This window comes from Falco biarmicus, chromosome 6, assembly GCF_023638135.1.
Source record: "Falco biarmicus isolate bFalBia1 chromosome 6, bFalBia1.pri, whole genome shotgun sequence".
NCBI classification, from domain to species: domain Eukaryota; kingdom Metazoa; phylum Chordata; class Aves; order Falconiformes; family Falconidae; genus Falco; species Falco biarmicus.
Window position 1 is genome coordinate 84,668,358 of NC_079293.1, and position 14,155 is coordinate 84,682,512.

General features: G+C 35.1%; 1 protein-coding gene across 6 annotated transcripts in view; it reads right to left on the reverse strand.

Moving 5' to 3' along the window:
- The window catches only part of RGS7 (regulator of G protein signaling 7), a 253,970-nt gene that overhangs the window by 131,119 nt on the left and 108,696 nt on the right, over positions 1 to 14,155 (reverse strand). For all 6 annotated transcript variants that reach the window (XM_056344535.1, XM_056344530.1, XM_056344533.1 and 3 more), the window contains one exon: positions 11,049 to 11,145. In XM_056344535.1, coding sequence (XP_056200510.1) covers positions 11,049 to 11,145 — 97 coding nt within the window. The remainder of the gene's footprint in view (positions 1 to 11,048; positions 11,146 to 14,155) is intronic.

Below are 14,155 nucleotides of genomic sequence, written 5' to 3' on the forward strand. Positions count from 1 at the left end.
ATTTTACTTATTCCTCTTATTCCTAGCCTTCTAAATCTCTCACTACATCTACCTGCACATCAGCAGTCCATTTTAAGTACAGATAGTACAGACAGTTTCTATCTTGTCTTGACTAGTAATAAACCGAGCATAGACTCAGCAAATATTGATGTCTAAGTTTGATGATGTGGACTGAATAGTCAGGCTGCAGAGGTGTGCCAGAAGAACATTCCACAAACACCAAATTACAGATTTTATCTCATCTTTTATAACAAAAGATCCAGGAATATTTGACACAAAACCTTTAGGCAGGGGGCCACTTTTCAGAAGAACAGTTATGATTTGATTTAAAATAGGTGTTTCATATATAGGACTAAATTGCTATTTCACTCTCACTTCAACACTTATTTTTTCTGTTCTGCTTTAAGAAAATTAAATTGGAAGGAAATTTGGATTTTCAAACCCTTCAGCTATCAATCAGTGACTTTTCAGCTGAAATTAATTAGAATATTACATTTTAAAACACAAGTGTAAATGGATAATAGTATGCATGTGTTGGATTCTTTTCCAAAGCAATTCAAGGAGATAGGACATTCTTAAAATCTAGTAAGATTATCACAGAGAATGCAATGTCTAGACACACACCTCATTCTGGATCGTCATAATTCAAATAGCCTAATTTAGAACACCAAAGCCCTCCAAAACTCACAGTACTGAGAAGTTAAGGCACACTTTCCCTATAAAATTCTGCTTCTTCCACAAGAAGTCATTCCGCATTAAATAATTTATGTTCTTTGAGGATGGCTTTTCCTTTTTTCTGATCCTAAATTAATAATTACTCCTCCCAAATAATCCAAACAGATACTGTTTCCAAAAACATGCAATGTCTTTGATCAAAAAGCAAGTATCTTTAAGCAGTTTGGAGCCTTTAAGCTAGTAGTGCCTGGTAATGCTTTTCCTTCTGTCATTAAAAAGCTTTAATTTTGCCTTCCATCTTCCCAAGTCCCTTCCTGTTCAGGAGTCTCGCAATTCTTCCCTGACACTGACATCTCACAATCCTGTTCCCTTTCCTAAAATGTAGGTGGTCACCTGTTTCTCAGTTGGGACTTTCCAGTTAGCCAGGTAGCTTAAGTTTATTATTCTATACATTTATCTCGGCTCTACTAAAATACATTTCCAAGAGGTATTTGATATTCACTTTATTCTCAGTTTTAGTGTTTCTCTAAAAGTGGTACGTATACCTCTAGCCTGCTACAATAACGTGTTTCATAGCTCATCAGCTGCCCTATAAGATTTTCTTCTGCCTAATATAGAATTCCATTTTAATATAGCTGCTTTTGAATGCAGTTCTTCAGATTATTTTTTTATATTTTTATTTCTGTTTTACATGCCATCATTAATGATCAGAAATAAAGGCTCAAGCATCATCCAAAAAGTGTAGTTTTATCAGACTAGATCCAAAACCAATTAGGTGACTGGCTGGATTAAACATGGCACATCATCTCTCAGAATAAAAGTTTTGCTAACTGAGACTAAATCACAGAAATCATTTAACGCATTGCAGAGGTAACTTATAAGCAGTGTCCTAAATCTCCGGTGCATCACATGAAATTAAGCAATATATTAGACCATCCAACTCATGCATACATTACCTTCGTGCTAGTCTGACAGAGCTCGGGACACCACTGCTGAATGGTACCTGCTCAGCAGTTGTACAGCACACCACCGCCTTGCGGAAGCTGCCTTCCCTGTCCCTTGCATGGCCGCCCAAATGAGGAAAGAGCTATGACAAAAACATGAAGATGGACATCCCACTCATTCTGGTTTTTTGGGTTGGGGCATTTTGTTGGGGTTTTTGTGTTTGTTTGTAGGTGGTGGGTTTATATATATATATGAAGAAATGTGTTTTTAAGACCTAAAGAAAAAAAAAAATTGAGACAAGCCATGGTCTCCTATTTACTTTCAGGAACTGTCCTAGAGGAGTGAATTGCTAGAATGACCAATTGTCCATGCATTTTCTGGAACAATAGACTCAATTACTGACCTTTAAATGGTTCAGAATTTGGAGACATCATGCCTGCCAGAAGCTTCCAAGTAAGGATGACACAAAATCAAGGTTAGCCTCCTAAATCCTACTAGAACAACATTATGTTCCTTGTAACACAACCATATATTTACCTACTTCCAGTCCAAGGCAACCAATCCATAGCACAAGCAGGACAGTTGAGGTCCATCTGCAAATGTTTGACCATTGTAACTATGTCTTTGTAGCATGTCATTTTTGAACACATGATAAAAGTTTTAGAGGATATATCAACAGTCTGAAAAGATGTAGTTAATATGAGTAGCCTAAAGAATTTCTGTAAAACTATTTGACCCCAGGCACAAAACCAAAAGAGATGAGTCATTCCACCTCCACCTTTTATTAAGACAGAATTCTGATTTTTTTATTTTTTTCTATTGAATAGATGCCTTTGCAAGTATGAAAGGACTTGATAAAATTGTATAAAAGTGCCCACTTCTAGAATTCAGATAGTAGGAACACAAAAATAGTACTACTCAGAAAACAAGGAGTTTTTTTGGTAGTGTGTTGTTTTTTGGTTTTTTTTTTTTTTTTACATTGAAGAGTATGGAAGCAAGGAGAATTTAGCTTGAAATGATTACTGATGAAAGCAATTAGAAAAATCAGGAGAGGATAAAGGAGTGGGAAGAGAGGCAGAAGGTAGAATTTATGCAAACAAACCATTAACAGGCAGGTTTGGCCCATTGCCTTTTCTCTATTCATAAAATATTCCCTGTTCTAGAAAGAAAGTAGTTCATGCAACAGCTGGGCATTTTAGTATATATTTAAGATCTGCAATCCTTTCCTTCCATAAGTCCTAAACTTACAGGAAGAAAGCTCTGACAAGATGGTAGAGTCTACAGAGGTCTACAGGTCCATAAAGTATTTCCACATTTTAGCCACCTCACAGTCGATTACAAAAGCTTAAAGGGCAAAAATTCTGGCATCAGACAAGCACATAGGGGGCTGCTATCCATGAGACCTCCACATGCAAATATTAATTTGGTATTTGGCTCTGAAGAGAAAGAAAAATAGAACCTAATTGTCAACCACCTTCTCAACATTTTCCACAAGCCTGTTACATATTCAGAACCCAAGTTAGCTGTGCAGCAGTTTTAAATGGCTAACTCTCATGCAATTTGTGACAATTTAATGCATAAAAAGAATATTTGCATGCATTGATGGCTAAATTGAGATCCAAACAGGCATATTGAAATACCTGAAATGCATATACCTTGCTGGTTATATATCAAAACTACATGTATAGCTGTTGTAGCAAAAAAGGTTACAAACTGTTCTGTAAGTCTCTAAGAAATAATATATACTATTTTAAGAACAGGTTTTTTGGGTTTTTTTCCCCCCCTAAAGCACTTTTTAAAAATCCTTCAAAAGCTAAATATTCCAGGAAGGGCTGAGGTGGTTGAATTGTCTGCTGCAAATACCCCATGACAGGCGTTTTCCGTATGATGCAATGGAACCAAATTCTCAGCAACAACTCAAACTCTTCACAGACATTAAATATTCCAACAGTGAAACATTCACCAAACACCCATCATTCCCACTTTCTTGCTTCTACACTGTAGCACTACCAGGCCTTATAATAAAAAATACCAAGCCATTGTTCAGGAAAAAAATTCCAGACAATCCAGATGTACACTAGCACCTAGTAAAGCAGTTAGGCTGAGTGCATCTTACTTGCAGTGAAATGGGGGTCATCAAATGGCATCCCACTAACACAAAATCCTGGTGTTATGGTGACATTTGTTATTACAAAGTGTACATATACTGTTTGATAATGGCATCATGCAAAACTACTCTGTGGATAACTTCAGCAGCAACAGAAATAAACATTTATTAGAATTTATTCCTTGCTGTCCTTTTGCAAAGACAAGCGTGCAGTCCCCTGATGCAACTGCAACAACAAAGTCTTTTTCCTCATAGCTGGAACTAACAGAATTAGGAGCTAAATCACAAGTCATCTTGTAAACCCTGCTAACTTGATTTCTTGCTTAAGGGGCATATTCTCCAGGGGATTATTTTAATTAGTTTGATTATTTTCACTGCTGGCCAACTGTACTTATCGGGCTGTAAAAATGGCAGATTGAAATCTGCAAATACAGCACCACTTCTTCTTTACATGCAGTTCATTTGAATATTTTGGATCCCTTTAAAACAGTAGATTTAAAGACAATAAGATATAATTTAATGTAGTGAAATGGTAAAACTGGAGCAGAAAGAAATTGCATTGCTTCAAATGTCACAAAATGAGTCAATGTTAGATGCCATTTAAGAGGAATATCCCAGATGTATTTGTACCATCTTAAAAAGAAAAGCAAATGTATATGTTTACACTCTATTACACCTAGCAGGATGCCTCTAAATAAAATATTATTTGTATCTGTATCAGCAACACTTATCACATCTACATTGCTTCCTATACACATATAATAAATAACAACCAGTCAACCAAAGACTTGCCACCAGACAACAGCATACAATGACACATAAATTGAAAAGCTGGGTATTTTTCAATGCTTACTCCACAATGTAGTTGTATTAATATCTATTGTCTCTACTTATAAAACAATTACAGTACCTGCATAACTACAGCCGTGTACACAGATATTCTCTGTAACTATTCTGTTCCATTCTAATTTGGCCATATAGTCATGACCCAAACCAACTAACATGTATTCCCAGTTTTCAGATTACATTATGCTCATACAAAATCACATGTACAAATCTTATTGCAAAGGTTTCATTTTTGTTAAGACAGTGGGTAGTTTCTGGACTCAAGGGTTATGACCTTAGAGGAACCAGATTGGGTTTCTTTTCTTTTTAAGTGGATTCTTTACTGGGACAGTTTCCAGAGACTACTTAACAAGTGTATCATGAAACAAATTTCACATTGTGCTAAGACCACTACTAACACCCAACAAGGATTTCATTCTGAGACTTCATTTCTCTTCAGCTATATACTTCCTCTCCTCATTCTTAACATGAGCAGCAATTTTCCCTCCTGTCTCAGAAATTAGTGACAGCAAACACAACAGCAACTCTTTCTTCTCAGAAAACACTTCTTTTCTGTGTACCTTGAATTGCCCTGTGAAAAAATTTCAATGTGATTTAAACAGACAGCTTTGCTATCACAGAAGTACCTCATAAACTGATTAAGTCAAGTAGTATACTTTGCTGTGCTTCCTAATTAAAACAATTACTTAAAATACAGGTGCCTGGAAAACTCTAACTGATCTTTATTTAACTAGTTCTAATTGTTGCTATAAAACATCTTCCTAGGAACGCTTTCGAAGCTATACAACTTCTTTCTAAGAGATTTCCAAGAGATAGCCAGGAAGAAAAACCATTTTCATAGAACCCCTAAATATATTTCTGTATGGGCGCTTTTCCTTAGACATATTCTCATCTTGTCTGCCTACAAGGCTTTATGCACATAAGAGATTTCAGTGAACCTATGTTACTAATCACTACTACAGATGCTGCTTATATCAGCTTAAAAGTTGGTTTTGGTTTAAGCTGATATTATGCACTGTCTCCATGGGCAAATATATATGGCATAAATATGCATGCTATTTATATGTGTGTACATTTGTGTGTTGGAGGGGGTTATTTTCTCTGTTTTCTGTTAAGTACTACTCATTGTTGCTGCTATAAAAACAGCGTACAAAACCACAATTTTTAACTGGTGTTATGCCAGGAAAAATGGCAAACAACCTAAAGTGAAGCTGTGATAGATCGCAGAAGTCCCGCTAGTTTCAGAATGATGCAAGGCTGATTCAGGGCTCCCTTTTCACCTCACATTTTCTATGATTGTTACATGCCCAGTGTCCAGAGACTGGGTGTCAAGGGCAGCAAACTAGGTAAATTTTTGGTCATAGCGAAGGCAGCGGGTTTCCCCAGACTCCACTAAAAACACTGGTAAAATCTTACATGCCATAGGAAGAAGAAAGTGTAGAAAAGGGAGGGAAGTGTTTTCATGACAAAAGCAACATAGTAGGAACAGTTAGGAACAAATTTGTTTCCATAATCAACAAGCCCCAGAGCTATTTCTCTGGAAACATGCTGATCTGTAAAGGCCTTACACCGCGTTTGGGAAAGAGGGGATCATCTAATTCAAACTGTGCACTTTATGTGGACGAACAACAAACAAGATGAATATTCCCAGCACTCTTCCATCTCCCAAGAGAAGAAGTATTAAGATATTCTGCCCATCAATGCATGACTTCCAGACCTATTTCTTTTGCAAATGTCTGTGAAAATAAGCTTGCCATATCTACTGATTTTAAGGGAAGTGTTATTTATGGTGACTGTTTTGCACACAGATTACTTTAAAAGACTTTTCAATGGGTTTTCAATATATTTTAGTTTCCCAGAAAAATCTTCCAAAATTGCCTCAGACACTCTTCATTGTATTTTCTGCTTTTTACTAATGCTTCCAATGGCAATCGCCACTGAATTAAAAGGTAAACATATGAATACCTTTTTTTTGTTGTTTGTTTAGGAAGCAATATCTTTTAAATGAGAATTTGTTGTTCTGTTTAAAATAAACAATGAAAATACTTTCACATTTTGAAAAGCTTTTAATTCTGATGGTGATTTTCTAAAGGTCTGATATTAACACATGCCTTAAAATGAAAATGGAGAGCACAATCATCTTGGATCATTAAAGTTATTGGAAACAGTTCTTAATTTCTTCCATTCACTTTTCATTTCAAGTGAGTAAGAGCATTCGGGGTTTATTTGATCCCAGCCCACCACAACTTGTCATATAGCCATTCTGAGCTACACAACGGCAATGCTGTCACTAAGCTGATTTTCCATAAAATACAAAAGTTCGATCAAGTTTTAAGCAGCTTAAGAGCACCCTTCTCTGGCCATAGTTACAATCCCAGTGATGTGGCCAAGACAGCAAACAAACAGAAACAGGAGGTGAAGGCATGCAGACAGCACTCAAATGTCTACTTTGGTTTCCTGAAATGGTAAAGCATACAAAGCACCACTCATTAACCAGTTAATTATCTCAGTACTTTGAAATGACTGTATATCCCATCTTACGGTGCCACTTAGTCAATCTTTTCTACTCATGGCTCTAAAAATCATGACCATGGTATCAATAAATAAGAGAGCCAGCTCTCTTAAAAAATATCCACTCCCAAAAGATCACGAACATTTGAATGCAAATCCATCACTGACAAAGTGATGAATGGAAACGACACACAAGAGAGATTGGTGCTTTAACTTCTAACCAACTATTCATTTGGGGATAGAGGATTATTAACTTTTTATTCTCAAAAGTTCTGCTTTGAGAAGTGAAACTATAAAGATAGCAAGTCCCTGCTCGTATTTGCCCTTCTGAATGGGTGGAGGAGAGGGAACGAGCCGGCTTCTGTCCTTCAGGTACCAATAGAAACCTTTTCATCAAAGCATTACTCATTTTCATCAAAGCATTTACTAAGACTGGAACCTCAAGGCAGTGAGCTTGCAGTTTTAGCACTAGAGGCTCTGTTTGCAAATAACAAGAGGGCGATCTGGCATAAAGAAACCAGCAATGAGTCTACTATTAAATAATACCTGTAGGAGAATGCAAGAAAAGGTAGATGAAGGAATGGAGAGATCAAGAAATTAGGAATCTGTCTTCAGCACTGGAGACACCAAAAGGGGTTAAAAAAAGGGTCCATAAAATTAGAGTTTAGGAGATTGGAATCCTGGCTTCTCTCACATAGTTGATTTATTCTGGAAAAGGTATAAAAAATGGAAATTCCCAAATTCTTGTATTTACCCATAATGCAACATTACTTTGCTTCAAAGGTACCAGATGATTGAGATGTTATGCTTTTGTGGTTTTTTTCTGTCAATCCAAGTAGTAAAGCTTTCTCTTTTATCTAGTATTTCAGGTAGGTAATCTCCAGTACCGAAGTGGATAAACCTATCAACTCATTTCACATGCAGCACTGAAAAATCATCCCGTGCTAACAGCTCATTACTCAGCTGGGAAAGATCAAAACTAATGACAGATGAAATGCTCCTTTTCTTATTATTAGTCCCCTGAGTCACCCAGTTCCCACTGCACTGTTTTTTGGGGTTTGCTGCCTGCCTGTATGTAACAAACAATACTGTTGCTGCAGGTAGCTCCTGTGAGTCATTCCTTGGGCTCACCCACCTATGATTTGTGAGTGAGACGAGCTACTAAGACACTGCTCTCCTCTGGGGTCCCTCACCACATCTGACCCGGCTACTGAGACTGCCAGATGGCTTTTCAGAAAAATATTTTTTTGTTTAAACACACAAATTCTCCATTTTTACCAAGCATACTACTACTACTATGCTTAAATAAATACTAGCAGTTAATGATTATATTAATACATTTGCAAAGTGCAACATCTCATTATCTTAACAATCACCTAGCTAGAGAGAAATAAGCATTTTATGAGATCAAGAAAAATTATGAATAAAAATGGCATATGATGGCAATAATCTTTCCAAAAAAAGGGAAAATGCAATGTCTATATGGAAGAGGCACAATATCAATTTCACATCTAGGAATGAAAAAAACCTCAAGACTTCACATGATTTATATTTTCCTTGGAAAGTTAATTGAATCTTTTCACTTTCTCTTTAACTCACCAACACTAATGAACTTATACCATAAATAAATTTGCTTCATAAAGTCAATCTGACACACTCCTAAATGTGGATACAAATATGAATAGTACCTCTATGGGTTTGTATTCTTTTTCATAAAATAGCTTGTAAACTCATTTTAATCATATTTTAATCGGGTAAAGACAACTAAATGACTAACTTTTGAAAGATTTCAGAAAAGGACGTGAATAAAAATGGTTTTTTTGAATGCAAGGAGATTGCTCACAAAACTAAATGTCCAAATAACAAAGTAACTTATTTGCTCTTTATGAATATATGAAATATAAAGCAATATGATTCATCATTTTTTCAAAATTTCAAAAGTGAAATAATCTTTAACTTAGCATTCTTTTTCTTCATGTTTTTCTGTAGCACAACAATATGCACAGCCTATAGATAAATTATCTGTATTTGAAATGTTTCCCTGTGTGGATATTTTACTTGTAAAAACATTTAAGGAATGACTTAGTAAATGAAATAATATTATCACATCATCCTATTTATTATAATCACAACATTATATTAAAAGGTTAACTTCAGATACCATTCCCCAGGCTGATTTCGCTAATGTAGTCATCCTTTAAATAGATATGGTCAGTAATTCTGCATTAAAAAGTGGCTGCTCTTTCAACTACCTTTTCACTTGCTGTTTTTAGAAGCAAAACTATGGAATAAAAGTAAACAAAAATAAAAATACCTCTCGTGCTTTTATAACAACATAATTAAAGTGCTAGCCCATAAGACCCTATTCCTACAGACAATTTATGGACATACTTAATTTTTACAAGTTCTTTAAAGGACTCTTACAGATCTTTTCTAAGAGCTTGCAGGAACATGATTTAATTGTGGTAGACCTACCTATCTGAGTTCTTCCCACAAATAAACAATAGCAAAGTTCCAGTTTTTATGGGATGTAATCCTAGACAGATGGATGGGTATAATACATGCTTTTATGCATAGACACACAGAAATATCTATATAAGCATATAGATATATATCTATTTTTTAACTGGAGAGCATCTGCTGTTAACTTGATCATTTTCATATGGATGCTTTTACAGGTAATAACAGTACTATAAGCTGTTATTATATACATTTTCATGATTAGCATTACAACTCTTAGACAAAAATATTCCCATACTTCCTACCAATCAATAGTTTTGAGTTTAAGATGAGATTTGTTTGCTACATATATATAAACTCCTAGGACATTAAAGGAAACCCGCTACTCTCAACACAAAGGTTTGAAGAGTTCAGATTCCATCTAGAATAGAGAACTGACAGGACAGTAGATTAATTAAACTAAAGTGACAGTTATGCTGTTCTGGTGGGTTTTTTATTAATGTGTAGCAAAAACTACTGCCATGGTATTTGAGGGAGAAAATCTACAAAGTGAAAAAAATGAACTCTCCTATGCTTTTTCCCACCCTGCAGCTGATAAAGTTTATGCTTCAATCCAAAAGTTGTATGAGTGACTCCTGTGTACTACTGTATATATATTCCAACATAACCTTTAAATGTATGGCAACTATCCCAGTTTAAAAAGAAAAATAAAACCACTAATATTTTAGTAAATAATGTCTCTTGCTATATAACCATAGTCTGTCTAATTTGAAATCTATAGCACACAGATAAGGCAGAGAATAATAATTAATATGGATCATTTAATAGAATGCCATTCTGTACTAACTTATGGAAAATAAAGGACCATTCTTCAGAGGCTAGTTTTTGTACAAGAAGTTTCTCAAATCATGAATGCATTTTGTTCACTCAGAACTCATTCCTTTGTGCCACAATTATTCACTAGCAAAAATATTCCAAAGGTTGAAAATGAATATATAGAATTCTTCTTGCTGTTCTGGACAGCACAAACTACTAGAAATATTTTCAGTGTAAGGATTACCTTTTCCATTTCAAAACCTGCAACTGTTACCAGAGTATGGAAAAGAAGGTTCAACAACAGCATCTATTTCAAAAGAACTCCATAAACATTGGTAGCACAAAAAGATACATATCCACATATATAAATACATACAATGATATGAAATGCAGAAACTCTGCAAAAAAAAATATTGCTGTCTTCAGATAACTGACTTTTTGTAGCAAATTAAACATTCCCTTCACTTAATTTACTGGCAAAAACATCTCTGTGTAAGCCCACTCCAAAGTGAGAGAAATGTAAAAGAATTCTAATTAAAGCATTAAAAGGATAGTCAATGTCTCCTCCAGACCAGATGACTGTGAATTCCCCACAGAATTCAATTTAAAGTGTTTTCTGTTTGAGCATCACATTACATGAGGTAGAGAGGAAACTTTAAAAAACTATAAAATTCACTTTGACTCTTACCAGAAAAGACACTGGGGATCTTGGAAAGAAAACTTTTGACTGTACGAATAGGAATCCCATTTTTCTCATCTTGCATGCGGGCTATGACGTCTTCCATCTGAACACAGAGAAAAAAAAATAAAAGAAAGAAAGAATGAAGAAATCCAGAATTATTTCCAAAAATAAATCATCCAAGAAATCCAAGATCAATCTCTCAGAATGATAGGTGCAGTCTGGCTATTTCTTTTTTTAACTTACAACTTCTGTATTTTTATTGAACAGGCTAAAAAACTGTGAAGAATTTATTTGTGGATAGCAGTAAAAAAAAATGTACATGCTCAAAGTCTTTTGAGAAAGAAATACCAACACAAACCAAAGTTAATGTAGCTAAAAGTAGTTAAAAACTACTGCTGGGTATAGAGCTTCAGGTTTTGATTGTATTGCTGGTATTTTACCACGTATAACAGCAAAATAGACTTATACAGCCTTCTAGGGGACCGATACATTTCTCAAAAAGGCTGTTAAAAAAAAATAGAGAGCTTTTATGTTCAAAGCAAAACCTCCTTGTTTCTTTTGAGAAGAGGAAAAAAATACATCATGTTGCAATTTTGCATCCCTGGGGAATGCAGAGCCAGAAACATAAGATTTTTTTGTAGGTATAATGTTTAAAATCACTTTGCTGTCATTTTTTTTTTTTTTTTACTATTTGTACATGTGCTCATTTTTTCCGACTCATGTTTTAGACAAATTTGGCCCATAAATATTATAAATTATGCCCAACACAAAGGTTCACTTTCATGTGAACTATGAACAGCAAGCACTTTTACTGGAAAATGCAAAGAATAGAGTCAGTAATTAGGCTGACAATGCTGACCTTTATTCTTGCATATTTCATAATTGAAGTATATACATTAGATAACTTCCATCTTTCTTTCCTTGAATACCTAACTTCTCAAAATATTAAATGATATTGTGATAAAATGAATTACAACTATCCTTCCTTTCTCCTTAAATCAACAACACTCTCCCTATGAAAAACTCTGTGTGACAGAACATTTTATATTATTTTATTAGTCAAATCATAAAAAAAAAAAAAAAAAAATGCCTCTCACCTCTGCCCCCCACAGCAGGTTCCCAAACAATTCATGAAAAGTTTGTGGCTGGGTTGTGTTGAGAAAAGAGACCAACAGACAAAATCCTTTTGCACAGCTTTTTTCCACAGAAGTCAGATGACCCAAATCAACAAATAGCAAATCAGCAGCAGTTGCAGCTGTGCATTAATTGGCCCAGCAGGGGAGTTGTATAGAGCCAGGAAAGGGAGCTGCAGTGAACAGTGGCTTGTGTAGGGAGAAAGAACCAAAATCCATACCAAAAATTAAACCAAAATCAATTAGTCTGACTGCTCATGGAAAACCTGTTTATGTACAGAGTGTCTGGAGGTTCACGTGTGCCATGTACTTATGGATCATTCTTTAAAAACCCAAGGAACACAAATCCAGTGGCGCTGTCCAAAGCAGAAAGAATACACAAGAAGTACATACTGTTAGCAAGAAGTGGAAGACCGAGTCTATTGCTCAGAATTATGGAATGTACAAATGTAAAAGAAGAAAAGAACCAATGTTCATTGTAATGACTTTCATCTGACATAGAATTTAATTATTTAAATAGAAAAAGTTACTGATAATTTTCTGGAGAAATTGTCAGGTAGACAAATCGTTGTCTATGAAATGGAATCTGTCCCTGTATTTATTATGCATATAAGTGGAAGGCTTGTTTCTACCCCTTCCAAATTCAGTTGGTAAACTGTCCTATTGAACCTTTAAATGAATAAGAAGTCATTGAAATTCAAGTTAATATCTCTGCTTTAAACAATAAAATAAATAATAATCATAGGTCCATGGTCTTCTATGGAAATGAATGGAAGTAAATTTGATTATGAATTCCACATATGCAGCGTAAGCTTTCAAGAATACTGCAAGAACTGCAGAGAGCATAATAATGTATGTTACACTAGGACAAAGTCTAGAAGATAATTCATACACAAGGCAACATGACAAAGGTATATCTGCACTATAATGATTACTATAAATGTAGGACAAACCTGGAACATAATATGCAGTTACCTCTTTCTCAGGAACACACAAGAGTGCAAATGGTTAATGCCTAGAATTTCTAGTGCTGTCAGTAATCAATCTTTTGAGGGTATATCGAATAAATTGTTAACTGACATTCACATATGCTTTCCTAAACTTGCTTCATGGAGAAGATCTAATCTAAACTGTATTAAAACTAACGGATAGGGACTGCAGCTTAGCTCTAGGGCAGTTTTCTTGTTTTGATTAGTGAAGGAAGCTCTAGGATGTCTGCGTTGCAAAATTACACCTTTCCCTGCACGTCTAGCTTAGATTATTGTTCCATGTCAGAAGTATACACCCTCTGTATAAAAGGCAGCTCACACTCCAGACAGCATCACTGTGAACTGCCTGGTTATTTCAGTATACCAAGATTACTGCATAAGTGAGTGGGAATGTTCTGAAACAGGATACAGCACAACAGACTCCTTATTAGTTACAGTTGACTTGAGATTCTGTGTTATCTTTTAGACTACAAAATTATCATTTTCCTTTTTGTCCCTTTTTGCACAGAAATCTAAAAGATCACTTGTGTTTTGTGATCATCTCAAATCTTAAACATAAGAACTCCAGAAAATGAAAGGCAAATTTAAAAAGAAAATGCTTCAATTAAAGATTCAAAGACATCTAATCCAACACATGCAGGTGCACAATTTACTTTTGATATATGTAGTCCCTATTTCTGTTGTAGCTGCTTTAAATTCAGCTAATGTATAATCTCTTTCACAGAAAAACATCTCATTTAATCATATTTGGGAAGCAGCACTCAAGGCACTTCTCTGTCATTCATCAACAATAACCTAAGACAATGAAAAGGGCAGAATAGTTTAATTAGAATGATGAAAGAAAATCTTAATGTAATTCTGCTCAAGAAGTCTAATCTAGGAAACACAAGCTGCTACCTGATATAATAATTTTCCTTCTTGACGTTTCATTGTTTGCTTCGGAGTCACCTGACCCGACACTCAGAAGTGAAATATAAGCTCCTTCACTTCA